The sequence below is a fragment of the Saccopteryx bilineata genome, chromosome 7, assembly GCF_036850765.1.
Source record: "Saccopteryx bilineata isolate mSacBil1 chromosome 7, mSacBil1_pri_phased_curated, whole genome shotgun sequence".
NCBI lineage: Eukaryota > Metazoa > Chordata > Mammalia > Chiroptera > Emballonuridae > Saccopteryx > Saccopteryx bilineata.
In genome coordinates this window covers 62,113,430-62,131,612 of record NC_089496.1, presented here as the reverse complement: position 1 = coordinate 62,131,612, position 18,183 = coordinate 62,113,430, and the positions used below count along the sequence as shown (strand labels likewise).

Here is an 18,183-nt window from a genome sequence, read left to right as displayed (position 1 = left end):
GGAGGTTGTCTGGGTCTAATTAGAACGAATTTATTGCTTGGGAAGCTCACGAGGCTAGACTAGTCCTCTTGTTCACCCCACAGAACGTGAGGTCAGTGCAGACGAGCCAGCACAAGGCCACGACCTTGAGTGTCAGCAGGAAAGCCAGGAGGATGTTACCAAGTGCCCTCTGACCTGTGGGAAAGCCAGGAGGGTGTTACCAAGTGCCCTCTGACCTGTGGGAAAGCCAGGAGGGTGTTACCAAGTGCCCTCTGACCTGTGGAAAAGCCAGGAGGGTGTACCAAGTGCCCTCTGACCTGTGGGAAAGCCAGGAGGGTGTACCAAGTGCCCTCTGGCCCATGGGAAAGCCAGGAGGATGTTACCAAGTGCCCTCTGATCTGTGGGAAAGCCAGGAGAGTGTTACCAAGTGCCTTCTGACCTGTGGGAAAGCCAGGAGGATGTTACCAAGTGCCCTCTGACCTGTGGGAAAGCCAGGAGGGTGTTACCAAGTGCCCTCTGACCCGTGGGAAACCCAGCACTGTCATCTGGAAACTTCCTATCCAGCCAATTGCCACCTGTGGCTAAAGTCTCTGGCACAGCCTTGCAATTTTCTGCCAAAATGCCAGGCGTGGCCACGGAGGGCAAGGATGCGCCCCTGGCATGCTGACACGTTCCTATCTGGTCTCCAATCAACCCTGGGACTCCTTATCTTGTAGACTAGTTTTAAAGCCAGTTTTATTCCCTTGTTCTTCTTGTTGACAGCCACTCTCCCGCATCAATAATGTGTAAAGCAATCAACAGCCTCCTGTGTTTATCAATTATACGTATGCAATCAACGGCCTCTGAGTTTATCCATGGCACCTGTGCGGCTCCTTCCCGCCCATCTACCCAGAAAGCATTGAGGCGCGTAAGCATCGCAAGGGTCCCACACTGGGCGCTTCGCCGCTGGACCGGCACGTCATGTCCTAACAGCTTACACGAGAAACACTTGGGGGCAGCCTTTGCCATCACACAGGTGGATACCTTCGTGCAAAGATGGTTCTTGACTGAGAAAAAGAAACAGATGGCCATTGGTTTGTGTGCACGCTTCAGGAAAAGGTGCCGAGGTGCCTAACCACAGCGGGGCACAGCGTCCTTACGTGCCACCATCACGTAAGGGCCGATTTCCCTACCGGAACCTCGCACCTGGCACAGGGCAGGGGTTCTAACGGCAAACTAGAATAAATACGTGACATACAGTTCTCACCACACTCAAATGGGATAGATGGTGTCACTCTCCCTTTTAAAAACAGATGGTTTAGGAAAGAAGGTTTTGTTTAAGAACAAAAATGCAAAGGGATGCAGAATTCATGGGTCACTGGGGGTGGGTTCCCAGTAAGGACTCCCATCCAGGTATGCCCTGCAGGTCTGTGGACCCCAGTCACCTTTCTTAGTGCCAAGGACAGCACAGGATAAAGGTAACAGTGTTAAAAACGACAATTTCATGAGCACAGTAAAAACATCCTACCAAGAACTTGCAAATACTATATTCAAGACACTTAGCTATTTCAACGCAGCCACAGGCTTGAGTGCCCCCTCCCCCAATGAGAAAAACAGTGTGACTGTCACCTCGAGTGGTTTTCCTCCACAGATAGGCTGTCAACCACCTTATCTGTTCAGAGCTAGGAGGCACCAGGCCTGAGGGTAGTAAGCGACCTGCACTCAGGGTGCCCGGGACTCTGCAAGGACACAGGAGGACATCACGGAGGGCGTGGACACCGCTGTCCCTGGGCAGGTCTCCCTGGGTGCTCTCAGCGCAAGTATGTAGCCACAGGACCCGGGGGGGTTCAGACAAGGTCATACACTTGGGCGAAAAGCTTGTGCTGATTGCTTTGTATCTTTCTGGTATGGTATTTCTCTTTGATACTCACCCTTGAGGGTGATAAAGACATTCTGCCTCTGGAGCCGGGAGGAGAGAGATGAAAGGAACCTTGCTATCTGAGCTGACAGCTGCCGAGTCTCTCCAGACACACTCAAGAGTACCTGAGATAGCAGGGGGAGGGGGGGGCTGGACACCTTTTCTCAGGTGGGTTTTCCCTTCAGCCTGAAATAGTCTGGCCCCTATCCCCACTGATGGTCCATTTCTACTTGTTCTTTAGGACTCAGGGGTCACTCTCCTCTGCCTGCAGCCCTGGGTGAGGCGCCCCGCAGTCCCCCCCACTGAGCTCACTCACGGACTCAAGCTGTTTCCCTAGGGAGGGGTCCCCTCCTGGTACAGCAACCGACTTGCTGATAGTTAAGGTTTCAATTCTGTACAGCGCATGCGTCTGACGTAGTCACACAGAATAAAGGCTCATTGGGCGAAAGGACCAAACCCTAGAAGACCAAACGGCCAGGGGTTCATTCACGTGGGAGTGAATTCCATGCCCATCTTAAAAAATCAGAACCCCTGCTGGTGTGAGCTTATGCTCACAGACTCTAAAGGTGAGGACGTGTGTGTGCGGGGGGGGGGGGGGGGGTGAGGAGGGAATAAAACTGCGTTAAACTGTTAAATGAAGGTGTGACATCTGGCAATGGCTCAGAATGAGAGAATGTTTGCAGGCAGGTGGAGCTGACATGTGCTTATGTTTCTCTGAGCCCGGGCTATGGTTTCGTGTTCCAGGAGCTGGAGCAAAGCCTGCTACGGGCCGCCAGCCAGGGTAGGGATGGCCACTCCCAGGATGCGTACCATGGCCATCTGTCCTGCCACGGGGAACGTACCGCCACGGCCACAGAGGCCGACCTCCCGGGGCGGGAGGCTGCACGCTCGCAGCCACCAACGTCCGGTGCCCAGACAGGGCTGGGCACAGGGTAGGAGGGAGAAAGGGGGGCAGCAGAGAAGGCCGTTTCTGTGGACGGAGGAGCAGGTCTGCCCACAGCAAGACCACAGGCCCTGAGCTGGATGAGACGCTGGGGGAGGGGACAACCCTCCAGCCCCAATCTGGGTTCTCTCCTACGGCAGCTGCTTTGTTGCACACGGTGCCCGCTTTCCAAGGTGGGTGGTGGAACCTTCCCACACGTTCTCCCCACTGCGAGAAAGCCTGGGGAGCGGGCATGGGTGTGGCCGGGCCCCGCCCGCCTTCTGCAGGAGGGGGCCACTGCAGCCGACTCGGTTTATCGGAGCTCAGACCCACATTGAGCTGAAGCCAAGGGTTCCAAGGCTTCCAATTTTAAAATACATTGTTTAAATCATCAGGAAGCCCTGGGCCAGCTGCAGAGGCTTTGTCCCTGCCTGCACTGCTGTCATGGGTGAGGTCCAAGTCTCGTGCCAGGGTCCAAAGAGAGAACATGACGTCAGACGTGGCAGGGCAGCACATCCTCCCCTGTGCCCTCCACTGCGGGCGCCATGCCACAGGCAGCAGCAGAGCACTGGGTGTGGCTCATGGGGCTGAGGGCTCAGCTGTGACATCTGTTTATTGTGAACTGGCCCATGGCTACCGGGCCCGGCAGAGCTGTTCCCGTGGACGCCCGGCTCCCTGCAGGGGCCACGGGGCCGACGCGAATTCTCGCACAGGCCTCTGCTTTCTAGACCAGAAGCCTGCATCGCACAGGATGGAATGACTCTCTGCCTTTCGGAGCCGATGAGACCGGGTTCTAGGTCACCCCATCTGCTATCAACTCGCCCTTAAATGAGAAACACGGGGCTGTCGGAGGAGGGACCAAGGGAATACAATGTACAACTCACGACAGCTGTCCCATCAGGCCTTGCGCTCACCTGTCCCCCGAGAGTGGCTGAAGTCGCCCTTCACCACGCGGCAGGTCTTGCCGTCCCCGCTGCAGACCCCGCACCGGTCCTCTTTGGCCGCTGACCCGATGATTCCATCACAGCCGATTTTCTAAATGACCAGAGAGCTGGGTTATTCTGTGTTTGAGACCCAGAGAGGCTTTTCATGGGGATGCCCCGCGGAGCTGACTGCTCCATCAGGGCCCACGAGGCATGGTGAGGCGTGGGGGGGGGGGGCGGGGGGGCAGGCACGATACTCTCAGAGGCCCGAGAAATCATTCTAATTTATTTTAAAGTCAGAAGAGAAAAATAAATGAATGAAATCTGGCTTGAAATATGTCTGTCATACCCACAGTCATCAAATACATTCTTTTTTAGAAAAAAAATATATATTTTGCTTTTTATTTTTGTTTTTTTATAAATAACTTTTTATTTTAATGGGGTGACATCAATAAATCAGGGTACATATATTCAAAGAAAACATGTCCAGGTTATCTTGTCATTCAATTCTGTTGCATACCCATCACCCAAAGTCAGATTGTCCTCCATCACCTTCTATCTAGTTTTCTTTGTACCCCTCCCCCTCACCCTCTCCCTCCTTCCCTCCCAAAAATATACTTTTTAAAATTAATTTTAGAGGGAAAGGGGGAGGATAAGAAGGGGTGGAGAAGAGGAGAGAAGGGGAGAGAAGGAGGCAGGGGAGAGACAGACATCAGTTTATTGTTCTACTTACTTACTCACTCATTGGGTGATTCTTGTATGCGCCCTGACTGGGATCGAACCCGCAACCTTGACATATCGGGATGACGTTCTAACCACCTGAGCTAACAAACCAGGTCATATTCTTTAGTATTTTTTATAGAGCAGGGGCCCAGGAAGGCAAAAGAGCTCCCAAAAGTCACTCTGAGACCTGACGTCCCTGCTCCCTTCTAGGGAAACCCGAGGCAGAGGTCACAGGTAGGCAACAGCCATTTCCACACTCCACCCGACGTGGCCCTGATCTCACATGATTCCATAATAGGTGTTCAATAAATGCATAAAAATAATGACCTCTTGGCCCTGGCTGGTTGGCTCAGTGGTAGAGCATCAGCCCGGCATGTGGAAGTCTCGGGTTCAATTCCCAGTCAGGGCACACAGGAGAAGCGCCCATCTCCTTCTCCACCCTTCCTCCTCTCCTTCCTCTCTCTTTCTTCCCGTCCCCGCAGCCAAGACTCCATTGGAGCAAAGTTGGCCCTGGCGCTGAGGATGGCTCCATAGCCTCTGCCTCAGGCGCTAGAATGGCTCCGGCTACAATGGAGCAACGCCCCAGATGGGCAGAGCATCGCCCCCTGGTGGGCATGCTGGGTGGATCCCGGTTGGGAGAATGTAGGAGTCTGTCGTCCCCCTCCCCCCCTTCTCTGTCTGGGCCCTGGGCAAAATTGGGATTAGGAGACCGGTTTTCACTACAGGTCCTGTGCCTGTCCCTGCCAAGCCCCAGCCCGAGAACCCCCCACCCCCCAATGGTGCAGTTCAGCTCTCATATCTGAACCAGGACTTTCTCCTATAGGTTTTGATGGACTTTGTATTTTTTTGTGTTTTGTTTTTTCTTTTTCTGGCTGGGAAGAAAGGCACTTTCTTCCATTTTCAGCTAAACAGCCATCTTCCAGCGACGCCCTCATTCTCTCCCTTCCATTGCAGGGACGGCACTGACTTACTCTGATTTGGACTGAAGGCTTCCGGGCGGGTGGCATGGCCCCCACCCCTACCTGTCCTGGGCTCCTGCTAGCCAGCTCCTCCTATTCCTGTCCCCTTTCCCGGCTTCACCCTTGTTTTGTTGAACTACATGTCATTTCTCCAGATGGACGCCTGGAAAATAGCATTTCTGATTTCTTCTATATCTCAAAATTACTTTATTTTGCTCTCATGCTTGGTGGGTGACTTGGCTGCAGACTTCTGTAATTACCTCCATTTTCTGCCAGGGTGAGTTTTTTGTTTGTTTTTCTTGGTCTTTTCTTATTCCTGCTTCTGGTTTTTCTTCAAATGGCAGATCATCTCTGGCTGACCACTCATGCGGGAGAGGGAGGCTCGCAGAACGACCAACCCGGGAGCTCGCTTTGAGAGAGGGGGGTGGGTAGGTGGGGTGACCCGTGGAGGGCTTCCACTCAGGACCGGTGGGTGGAAGGCTGGAGTCTCCTCTGCGAAACTCAACAGGGTAAGTGCCAATGCTCAAGGGCCAGGAGGAGGTCATGCACCTGCGGACTGTCCCTGAACAGTCTGTCACACAACCCTGGACAGGAGCTCTGATACTCTGCCTGAAGATAATAGTCCAACAGTCCCCCAAACTCCCAGTGCAGAGCCAGGCAATGGTCAGCTGGGCTGCGCAAACCCCTGACGGATCTCATTATCGTCGGCCAGTTCCTTAGCCCCATCCTCTACCCCAAATCCTGGACCTCCTCAAGCACATTCCTTTGTTCCTGCTACAATTCTCCTTTGGTTCCGGTTCTGGCCTCTGCTACTTTGGGACACTTCCATCCACTTCTGTCATCCAGAAAGTGGGGCATCTTTCTTTTGTCAGAGGGTGACCCCTACTTCCCCTCACTGTGCGCCTGCGCCAGGCATCCAGGGTTGGAAGAGGCGCGAGCACATGACTCAGCCTACTAGAGTCCCCCAGAAGCTGGTGTGGGAGGTTAATTAGATAACAGGGTGCAGGGAATAACTTCAGTCGCTTAGGCCTGCTACCAATAAAGCTTTGGCACCAATTGTCACACACTTCAGAGATGTCAGCCACAGGGGTCAGGATGTGAAGAAAAGCAGTGACCGGGAGGGTATTGTTGAAATACGTGCCCAACCAAGCATTAAACACCCAGTGTGTTTGCTTGTCTGCTTGTTACCCTTTCTTTACATGGCGGGACTCTGAAGCCATAGTCTCTTATAGTCCACCTAAGTCCTACCAGTGATTCTACTGCCTAGCAGACCGCTGCATACAAATAAAAATTCTGTACAATGGAAACGGTCCGTCTAAATGGGCTCCAGACTCCAGAAGCACTTCTTTTGTCCTACACGCAGGGTACCACGCCTCCTACACACCCACTCATTTTGCTTCTCTTTTCAACATGCAATCCAAAGCTCTCGTCTGAGCCAGCTCCCGCTGGGGGTGGGGGGAGGTGCGGAGGGAGCGATACACAGATCATCAGACCCGATCCCTCCGCGGAGGAAGGTGTTTCATTTTGCCAGCTGTCCGTCAGGCCTGGCCTATGCGCACGGGTTAGGGTTCCTAGGAAGCGTGACCCTCCCCAGAGTTGGCTGCGTCTGTGCATGAGGCGCTCAGGCCTTCAGGGAGAGCCAAGCGCATCCGGTCCCTGGTGTGTTCCTATGTGCCCGTCACTTGGACGCACCCGCGGAAGGTCAGCGGCTCCGAGGCACGCGGGGCATTCAGAGGCATAGGAAACGTGATGTCTCCCTCCACCTCTGGAGGCCAACAGGAGGGATCGTTAGCTGCGGGGCTCCTGATTTATAGGGACTTGCTGAAAAATAGACAGTTGTTTGTGTTTCTTCCCTCTGCGCACTCTTGCTTTTACGAGCGCCGTTAAGTTGCATTTCAGCGTGGTAAGTAATTTGTGACTCACTGAAATGAAACTTAGCTCAGACCTCATAAAAGAAAAAAGAAAAAGAAAAAAAAAAAAAAAAACAGAAGAAAATGGTGTTTCCATGTTCCCTGTTATGGTTTGAATCGGTCCCGTGTCCCCTCCGGTCCCTACCAGCCCGGGGTAGTGCTCCTCAGAATTTCCCAGAATGCCTGCTGCTGTCCCCCAAAGAGCGAAATTAATAGCTGAAGAAACAGAAGGAAAACGCTAGGAAGTAAACCACGGCAATGTTTCTGTAAGTGCTGCCGAGTGTAACTTGGGTAATTTCTACTTCTTCTCCGTTATAATTAGATTATACCCATGGATAGATACAGATCTTCTGCTGTAAAACCCTGAGACTTTTTTTATTATTATTACTCTTACTACTCTTCTCTTTAAAACCAATTTTCCTTGCCTTGCTCATTCACAACCACCACAGGAATCCAGAACATTCTACTTTGGCAGAGACTAGAACTAGGATAAATACTATGTTCGTATTTAATTTCCTATCATCTTATTTAAGCAGGCTCCATTTTATGAATTATAAAAATTCATCCCCTATGACTTTACTAATTTGGCTTTTCGTGACATTTGACATGATACGATGGGGCTAAAAGGAATCTTTACAGTTTCTCTCTGAAGAATGAATATTGTTAGAAAAATTGCAGATGGTATTTTTAACTTCCTTCAGAAAGTGAGTTGTTTCTTAACCTTTTAACCTCACGTGGTGCTTGCAAGTAGGTGCTGCCAATGTCTACCAGGACAGAGGTCCTTCTCTTAGGACTGGTGGGCTGCCTGGAGGCGGTGGGTCACGTGAGGTGCATGCATGCAGAGAAGGCAGTACTTTTGAAAGCTGATGGGGGGGGGGGGGTCCGATCAGCAAGGTGGCTCCAAGGGAGCCCTTCCACTTACTGTGAAGCAATGTGAAAGGTGTTATTGTTAACTCTGCGTTCCAGCACCCCTACCTCGAGGGGCATGCTTGGCTAGTGCTACACTCAGTACAGGGGCCAGTAAGTGCAATGACAATGACGGTGGTGGGGGAACTCGTGACAGATGGAAGGGTGGAGATGAAGTGACGTACAGAAAGGCCAGTGTCCCCAGGTCATTCTCTGCCACTCCAGTGGCCCGGTGGGACCCTATGACCACAGACGTAAGGCTATGATGTCTTGAGTGGCATCTCATCTGCGTCACACTGACTGAAGAGCAGAGAGTGTTGCTATCCTGGTCCAGGGCAGATGCCCAGACGGCAAAGGCTGCGATCAGAACCACGGTCACAGAAGGGACCCGTTGGCCCTGGTCAGGCAGAGCTGTGATCACATCTGGCTACTTAACATGGTCTCCACTGGGCCAGAAACCTTCAGGATTCTTAGAAACGCCTCCACGTTGGCAAGAACACTGCCAACGATGGCAAGGGTTCTGGAGGTGGTCGGCTGGAGCTGCCCTAAAGGGCACAAGTGCCTTTATTTGGGACATTGTTCCTAGCATGTCACTAGGCTACAGGATGGCCCAACCTCACAGAAAACTGAGCAAAGAGACACCCTGCACGTGGCTTGCAAGCAGGTTACAGGGGACCCTCAGCAATTCCTCCTTTCAGCAATTAATGCTAAGACCTCTGTTCACACAAGGCAGCAGCCCTGAGGGTCTTCTCATCCTAGTTCACTGCCTCCTTCCCCTGGAGGGCGCTGGGCGAGACTCTCGGGCACCAAGTGTCTATCACCCACAGGGATCCGCGTTTGGTAACAAAGCCAGGCAGTGCCAACCGAGTCTGGACACTGTCAAGCTTGCCCGAAAATATCCCAGATTGGGATAAGTTTGGACTTTGTAGGGGAAAAAAAAAATCTTCCCTCCGCATTTCAACCAAGGGTTGAAACGGTTGGCTGTAGGGGTCGTCCTAGAAGCTGTCTCTGTGTCTTCCTGCCTCTCTTCCTTTCACTTGCTCCCCAAAACCATGCCGCCCACGCCCTCAGCCGGGCACGGGGACGCAGCAATAATGAAGCAGATCTGTTGTCCTCAGAGAGTGAGTGGGTTCCAGGACTGGGGACAGGATCGTGGCAAAATTAAGGGGGGACGACAGCTTCTCTACCCTATGACCCGTGGAATTTACAGTTTTTCAGGCTTTTTGTTTTTTTGTGGTTTTTTTTTACTATTTTGCTGACACTGAGGATGAGAGATGGGTGTCAACTTCAGGAGGAGTGGGGACATTGACACATCTGTAGCCACATGACTCCTGGGGGCTTTTCTCCTGGTGGAATCGGAAGACCCTTCTGTGGCCCTTGGTGAGTGGACCCCTTGCTTGGTCTCACGCAAGTCAGGGAAGGCCACACAAGGAGAGGCAGAAGTCAGAGGTAAGACCTGGTTTTCCTTTCTATATCAAACGCCCATAGACCTGATCCCCACCTGCCTGCTCAAGGCTTGGGGTGTGGGGAGGTGCTGTGTCCTCCAACTCTGGGTGGCTCACTTGCCGAGGACACAGCTGAGAAAGCTTGGCCACAAGGGTAATGACAGCATGTGACTGAGGTTGGGCGGAGAGGGCTTTCTGGGGCTCTCACATGACAGGCTCGGACTGCACTGAGTCACCAGGAAATGAGGCACACATGGCACCGTCCAGGGGCATCCCCTGGGCCACTCCCGGCCCCCGCTGCTGCACTCAGGAGGGTGCCCTGCTGATGGGCAGAGAGCAGCGGAGTCTCCTAAGTCCCGTCAGGGTGGGAGGACCTGGCCACAGGTGGGTCCCCAGTGCAGGCACCTTCCCCTTCCCTTTCTGTCTCCTTAAAGGACATTTATCATTGTTCTGATGAGTCATAGACATCAGACATCCAACATGGGGATGGGGTATGGAGACTATATCCCAGTGGGTGGAATGGTCCCCAAAAGCCAGACCTGTGTACCCCCTGGGTCCCACTCGCACAGGAACCTGCCCGGTTCTATTTGTTTTGTACCCCAGTCTAGTCTCTCAGCATTGCACCTGCTCGTCCCCCGGTCACAACGTCTGAAGTTACTTCAACATTTTTTGAACATTTCAGAACCTCATCTCCAGGCTGGCCTGCCGGTGATCCTGCAGGAGGGATGCCAAACGGTGGGAGGCAGCACCCCTGGCCCCTTTCTCAGAAAACCCACTCTCGCGGGTGTCCCCAGGCCCCTGCCCCAGGCCGAGCCACTCTGGAGAGAGGGCGCCTCCCCTTTGGAGCCCCACTGAGGACACAAAGAAAGCACGTCACCTGGCAACTGCCGTGGACACAGAGGTCGGTCTCGTAGGGCCCGCAGGGCGTGCCATCCAGGACCCTCTCGGCCACCAGCAGCGGAGACTCCTTCCCCAGGGGTGAGCAGTACAGTTCACACGGCTTATCTGAGGACGGAGAGAGGGGTGAATGTTGATATGAGAAAGGACATGCGGGCCACGCAGGGTGTAGGCCGTGATTTTGCAAAGGAACCTGCAGAGAAAGAAATACCAACACCTCTGTGTTGCCTCCACTGGGACCTGTGTCTGCACCATGAGTCAACCTCGTAGGTCCTTCCAGGGGTCCTGGGTGGGTGAGCGGGACCAGTCAGAGTCTCTTTCCCCACCGTGACTTCACAGTCAGGTCTTAGTTGACTGGGCCAACATTGGCCATCTGACCATATCTGGACCAGAGTCTCTCTCCTGGGACATCAACATGGTAATTCTGACAGAGATGTTGTGTCCACTAACGGTTGGTGGATCTCAAAAAAGTCTAGACAACCTTGTCCGCAGTTCAGGAATTGCAAAAGCTCTGAGCGTGGCAAGCACTTCCTTCCCTCCGTGGCGAGCACACTGGCCAGTGGGACCAGCCCTGGCTGACAGGAGGCTGTTGGTCATGCCCAGTGTCCCAGTGGAGACTGATGTTCATGGGTTCCCTGGGAGAGGCGTCCATGTATCCAACGGTGGGGTGTTTCCCCAGACCTCGCTGAGGGTATTAAGTAATAAATGGTTGCTGCACTGTTGTTATCTAGCCCATAAAATCCTCAAATTCTGAACCACATCTGGACCCAAAGGACTTGGGTTTAAGGGGTAAGGACTTACATGGTAGGCTCTGGGGGCCACCCTTCGGCCTGCATGTGGGCCTTCTACAGCGAGGGCAGGAAGGAATGACTCGTCAGTGGTATTGGACGTGGAGAGCAGCTCCCGACATCTTCAGAGGCCCCAGCCTCAGAGCCTCACCCTAGCCCCCGAGGACCGGTGAGACACCCGTTCCATCTCTTCTGCTAAGCGACTCCAGCCAGCCCGGCTGAGCGGGAGCCCGAGAAACCTCCCCATCCTCCTCTCCGTCCCCTGGGAGGCTCCGACCTGGAGGGGTTCCGCCCTGCTGGGGAGAAGGAGCCGGGAATGTGTGTCTGCATCCAGACGCAGCCTCTGCCAAGCCCTCCGACACTTCCGCGGGCACGTGGCCTGCCGGCCTGGCCGGGGCAGCCCGAGCTCTTGAAGGTTTCCACTTAAATGCGATTCCACGGGGAGAGCAGAGACGGGGTGGGTTTGGCGAGGAGCCATCGCCACGGGTTTCTGTCGAGGCTTGTGCACGCTGAAATATTTTCTAAGGAGAGTCTTTGTCTTTGGTTGGAGGTGGTGTGTGGATTTGTGGTCCTGAGTCCTTCCTTGGAAAATCTACCTTTGCAAGAATTTCCTTTTTTTTCTCTTTTTTTTTCAATAGGAGGGGGGAAAAAAAGAAAAAAAAAAAAGAAAACACATAGCTTCTCCTTTCATGAACTGTGGGTAACCCGCCAAAGAATTCCACAGTGATAGCAGTGCTATGAATAGGGCAGTCATAATGGGCTTCAGAGGGGCCTGGAGCCTGACCGCAGGAACCGGGCCTATCGTGGCCACGCGAGAACTGTGCCTTCCGCAAAAGTGCATTCTGCGAGGAACACATAGAATCTGTCTTCTCTCCCCCTAACCGCCGCCCCCTTCTCCCCACCCTCTGAATTGGCCATTTATTATTGAGTCTTTAGCTTTGCGAAATGCTTTTTTTTTTTTTTTAAAGTGCTGGCCCCTGTTTCTGTCGGAGAAGAAAATGAAACTGAATTATGTGACAAAGTCCTGACGATTCCACAAAAGCCCTGAACTTGGTGAGAGGTCTCCACTTCACAATGCTTCCTGGAGGTCGGCCGCCCCGATCACACTGAGGTTGGCTTTTCAGACCAAAGGGGGGGCGGGCACACTGGCCGTCATGATTTCTTGCTTTGGGAGAAACGAGTAATAATAAAAGAAGGCAAAAAAAAACAAGCAGGTGAAAACACCCGGAAGGCAGTCCGCTTCCCCAAGTAGCCACGCCACAAGGCCGCCGGGAGGGGGCACCTGGGCAGAGGTGTCGGTCTCGGCCATGGGGACAGTCCGGTACCTGAGGAGGTCAGCCATCCCACAGCGGTGAGAAGGCAGCTGGGAGGGAGTTTACTCTGGAGTTAGAGAAATGGGTGGAAAAACAGACATGGAAGGGGGGTTTCTACGTTGACTCAACGAGGCAGGAGGACTAAACACCGAAGCGAGAGAGGAAGGGGAGGACAAGGGCTCCGCGCACAGAGCAGCGTGGAGATGGGAGAGGGGCGAGTTGGTCTCGGCCTGACCTCCCCTGGCTCCCAGGAAGCGGGCAAGGACCCAACAGAGCACCTCTGTGCTTGGCCACTCTGGAGACAGCGGCAGGTGTGGGCACGAATGTGGCAGCTGCTGCCAGTGCTGCCTCCCTCCTGCTCAGGGGCCCACGTGTGCCTGAGACCTCTGGAAGCCTCCTGGGTTTTCCTATGTCCGATGGACGGCCAGACAGACAGCACTGAGAGTCAGGCATGTTCCTCCTGGGAAGGGTGGCTCTCCTCTCTTCCCTATCTGCAGGGGAAGCTTGGGTGCTAAAGGCTACGCTTTTGAAGTCTACTGGGGAGGGGACAATGTACAGCTAGAATCACACAGCTCCCAAAGGTAGTGTCCTTTAAAAAAAAAAAAAAAAAGAAAATAGGAAATGTAGACCCTGGCCAATTGGCTCAGTGTGTGGATGTCCTGGGTTTGATTCCTCATCAGAACTCACAGGACAAGCAACCATCTGCTTTTCCAACCCTCCCCCTCCCCCTTCTGTGTCTCTCTTCCTCTCCTGCAGCCATGGCTCGATTGGTTCTAGTGCATCGGCCCCAGGCGTTGAGGATGGCTCCATGGAGCCTCTATCTCAGGTGCTAGAAATAGCTCAGTTGTGAGCATGGTGGATCCCAGTTAGGGTGCATATGAGAGTCTACCTCTCCTCCTCTCACTTGGAAAAAAAAAAGCAACCCCCTAAAAAAAACAAAAATAAGAAAAGGAAATTTCCAGGGAGCTCTCAGATGCTTAAGAAAAGCCCACGGCTGAGTGGGTTGTATGACCTGCCAGATCTGAGAACACCCCATGACATTGCATAAGTTGGTTCAAAGTCGACGGGTCAGGTTGCTGGATTTGAGACCTGCAGGCCATAATTCCCTGTGGTGTTTGGGCCTGGTCCCCACACAGCGAGGCACCCTCGAGCTCATAAAAGCAGGTTTCGGAGGTATCACTGCGATCCCAGGGCAGAGACTTCAGACCCAGCACAGGAACCCCACTTCCCTGCGGAGGACGTGAGAGTCTGTGTCCACACCGAGCCGGGCTGCTTCGGTTCTCACGAGAAAGATCCTTCGCTCGGCACCCGTGAAGCCACGCTTTCCATCTTCTGTGGGTGCCGGAAACCAGATGCTCGCCGGCTGTTCTCTGAGTCAGCGCGTCCAGAACCAGGGTCAGCCTCCTCTCTGTGTCTCGTCAGCCCCAGCAGCCAAGACATGTCGCATCACCTGCGGCCTCTTGCTGTCTGCACAGCCCGTTTCGCATGTTAAAGGAGGTTAACGGACGCAGAGCTCACTTGCGCCTGGCCTGTGTGTGCTCAGTAAACGGGACCATATTGTCATTGTCGGAACACGGTCAAGTTTCCCGGAGATGGATGGAGTTTGAAGTGTTAAAAAGTCCGGACGTAAGATCCCATGAGTCCTTAGCCATGACAGACATCACAGATCCTACAGGACAGGAAACACTGCCCAGGATGGTCCTGGCCACTAGAAATGCTTGCCACAGCCCCATGGCCACAGTCCCTTAACTTGGGGGAAAAGCTCTTAGAAGAAAATGGGGCCCTAGGCTTATTATACTCTTCACTAAAGCTGTAAACCATTCTCAAAACCTTCCCACTGAAGAGGAAGAGCCGACCCCAAAGGAACTGAGAAAAGAAACACGAGAACACATCGACCCCAGACACCCCGGGACACGGCAGACGCAGAGCCACGGCCCTGGCCCCGCCCAGCCGCCTCCTCCTCACGCTGGGTCCCACCCCCATCCCTGCACATGGCAGGGAGCGGCAGGGAGCCAGCACACTCGCTTGGCTGCAAACGGGGGTGCTGGAGGGATCTGGACCGCTGCCTGCCTTGCAGCTGCTTCAGGGAAATCTCACTGAGCCGGGTCATCTGAGTCCAATCCCACTGCTCAAGAAGTGGGTCCAAGGCGGAGTTGGGCAGGAGGACAGGAGTCCTCCTGGGGTGGGCTGCGGGGCGTGGAGGGGGGTACCCTCTGGGTTTCCCTAGACGGTGTTTGTGTCCTCGGGAAAGCGGGCAGGAGAAGGACGCGCCCTATCCCTTTACCGTCCACCACCGCAGCGGTCAGCAGGCCCTTCTTGCTGCTCAGCCGGTCGTGCGCCTGGCACTGCTGGTCCCGGAAGCTGGGCAGGCCCTTGGGGCAGGGCGAGTTCTCACAGACGGCGTGCTCCACGCTGGTGCCCAGGCAGTGCGCACCTCCAGGCCCGGGGCTGCAAGGGGGGAGAGAATGGCCCGCGTTAACTAGACCGACCAAGCAGCGGAAACAGCGGGGCGTTCGCTTTGGCCTCCTTGCCTGGAAGTGGGGGGCAGGCAAGGTTTCCAAAGCACCCCCCTTAGCAGCCCCAACCCCATTCCCAACCCCATGTGAACGGCGTGTTTAAGCAAGCCGCCAGGAAAAGGCATCCAGGAACCGGAACACGAGGTCATCTGGAAATGCAGTATGGGGAGCACCCGTTCAGCAAGGCCCGCAGACTGCGTCCTGTGTCCGGACTGAGAACCTGGCTGTCCATGACAAGAACACCCCACAGGAGATTCTGGGGGGGGGGGGTGCTCGTTGTCTCTGGTCCTCTATCAAATGAAGGCCTTTGACGCGTTTCTCGGTACACCCCCAAGCCCGCCCCTTGGCAAGATGAGTCAAGGAGTGGGTCTCAGTTACTTTGTAATGAAAAGAGTTGGTATGATTAAGTCACTCGCTCGTGGGCTTTGTGGAGAGGCTGGTCAGATCTCCATTCTGAAACCTTTACGTGGGCAAGTCTGAAGCCACGTGTGCTCAAGGACGTGGTTGTGGGCCCTAGACGCTCTGAGCTTAGACTGGGGTTGGAAGCATCTCCAGAGACCCAGCTGTGTTCTCCAAGTCCACGTGCGAGGGGGCATCACGGTGCCCCCAGGGAGGGGCTCTGACTTCTGATCTCCAAATTAGGGAACAGCAACCCATCAAAGGTTTACGGGGTCTGAGAACAGAGGGACCTTTTGTTCTCCTGCCTGCCTGGACCACCAGCAAGGCCAGACAGAAGAGAAATAAACGGCCACACGGTGTGCTTGGGAAGACAGAGTTTCAGGCAGGCACCCTGAGAGCCACGGGCCTGAGTGCCAAGTGCAGACAAGATGAACGAACTCCTGTGCCACAAAGCTCGGCGTGGACAGAACAGAGAGGGGCTGCCCCGAAGAGCCACGTGGACCAGCAGGAGGAACATCTCTGCAGCAGGCGAGCTGCCACAGCTGGGACCAGAGAGAAAAGATGGGCAGGGATGGTGAGAAGTTACAGTTGGAATTGCGTCCTTCCTGAAACTCTTACGCTGAAGATGCCCAGAATGTGACCTGATTTGGAAACAGGACCCCTGTGGATGGGATCAGCTAAGATGAGGTTGTACTTGAGTAAGGTGAGCTCCTACTCCAAAACAATAGGTCATCTGGAAATGCAATATGGCGAGCCCCTGTTCAGCAAGGTCCGCAGACTGCGTCCTGCATCCAGACTTAGAACCTGGCTGTCCATGACAAGAACACCCCACGGGAGATTCTGGGTGTGTGTGTGTGGTGTTCGTTGTCTCTGGTCCTCTATAAAATGAAGGCCTTTGACACGTTTCTCGGTATACCCCCAAGCCCGCCCCTTGGCAAGATGAGTCAAGGATATAAGTCTGGATACTACGTCTAGAAACAGAATTTCCCTCTTTGGAGCAATGCCAGCTCACACAGGGAGGGTGTCGCATGAAGAGGAAGACAGACACCTCGGTGATGCTTGTGCAGGCGAGGGGACACTGAAGACAGCCAGCAAACCGCCAGGAGAAAGGCACGGAAGAGACGGTTACTCCCAGCCCAGGAAGGAGCCGATCCTTCCGAAACTTTGACCTTGGACCTGCAGCCTCCGCAACTTGGGGAGAATATATCTCTGCTGTCTGAGCCACCCAGATAGAGGGAGTTTGTTACAGCAACTCTGGGAGATGTCACCCCATGTGGCGAGGACAGGATGCATTCTCCATGAACTCCGAGGCAGACTCAGGGAAAATGGGGCCAAGAACTCCTGACAGGGTGGGGAGTCCAACACGGACTAGCACGGGGTTCCAAAACACACGTTAGGTTGGTTTCTAGATAAAGAAAGCCGTGTTTCCTACACACTTGAGGGCGTAAACAGATTCCTCCATGTCCCGGCATGAACGTTCCGGGTGCCATCAGGCTTTGTGTGAGCTTCCGCCGCCCTCCGCCTCCATCAGTGGAGTTTTCTGGGTATATGTCCGACTGACCCTCATGTGCCAGCCGCCGTCACGCCTCGGAGCAGACAGGTGGAGGGATCCGACGGGACGCAGCCCTGGACCCAGCAGGAAGGGAGGCTGTGGGATTCTGTGCATGCCTCGGGGGTGATTCCGTCCTGGACCGTGTACCCTGTCTCTCTCTCCACGGCCAACCTTCTCCCACTGACAACATCTCTTTGCAGCCCCCTCCCCCGCCCTATCTCGCTCACTGCCCCACTTCCCCGGCCCCCAAATCTCTGCCACCTCCCTTTGAAGCCTGTTTTCCCTCCTGACCCGAACTCTCTCCTGACCTGGCTTGGCTCCCCACCCCGGGCACAGACGAGTCCCTGCCACCGACCTTGTGAAATGCTAACCTGGGCTCCCATCTCTTCCTGCTCCTCTGCAGGCTCCCACAGAGAAACTGACACGGGCGAGTCTTTAAGCAGCAGCAGTCAGAATGAATTGAACTCTCTTATTAGAATTCATCCTGGTCCTGGCTGGTTGGTGGTTCAGTGGATAGAGTGAGGGCCCAGCAAACAGATGTCCTGGGTTCGATTCCTGCCTCCTGTCACATAGGAGAAGTGACCGTCTCCTTCTCCCTGCCTCCTTCTCTCCCTGTTCTCTCTCTTCTCCTCCCGCAGCCAGCGGCTCGATTGGTTTGAGTGTGGCCCAGGGCACTGAGGATAGCTCTGTTGGAGCACATCAGCCTCAGGTACTAAAAATAGCTCAATACCCAAGCATTGTCCCCTGATGGGGGTTGCTGGGTGGATTCTGGTTGGGGTACATGTGGGAGTCTATCTCCCCTCCTCTCACCTAAAAAAAATTGAAGAAAAAAAAAAAAAAGAAATTCATCCTTAAATGACCAAAACGTCAGGGAAGACAGTGGAACAGGAGGGACCAGGAATCCGTCTCTCCACCTAGACAACTGTACTGGCAAAACTGTTTGAAAGAACAAGGTCAAACTTGGGGAGTCTGTGGGAAAGGTCGCAGCCTCTAGGAGACAACTCGACTGGTAAACTGGGGTTCAATTTAGTCAATTCGAGTTTTAAGTGTGGTG

At 54.1% G+C, this 18,183-nt stretch overlaps 1 protein-coding gene across 4 annotated transcripts in view; it reads right to left on the bottom strand.

The window, feature by feature from the left end:
• The window catches only part of ADAMTS17 (ADAM metallopeptidase with thrombospondin type 1 motif 17), a 212,954-nt gene that overhangs the window by 66,168 nt on the left and 128,603 nt on the right, over window positions 1-18,183 (bottom strand). For all 4 annotated transcript variants that reach the window (XM_066239833.1, XM_066239834.1, XM_066239835.1 and 1 more), the window contains 3 exons: window positions 14,947-15,110; window positions 10,542-10,669; window positions 3,713-3,833 (listed from right to left, as the gene is read on the bottom strand). In XM_066239833.1, coding sequence (XP_066095930.1) covers window positions 3,713-3,833; window positions 10,542-10,669; window positions 14,947-15,110 — 413 coding nt within the window. The remainder of the gene's footprint in view (window positions 1-3,712; window positions 3,834-10,541; window positions 10,670-14,946; window positions 15,111-18,183) is intronic.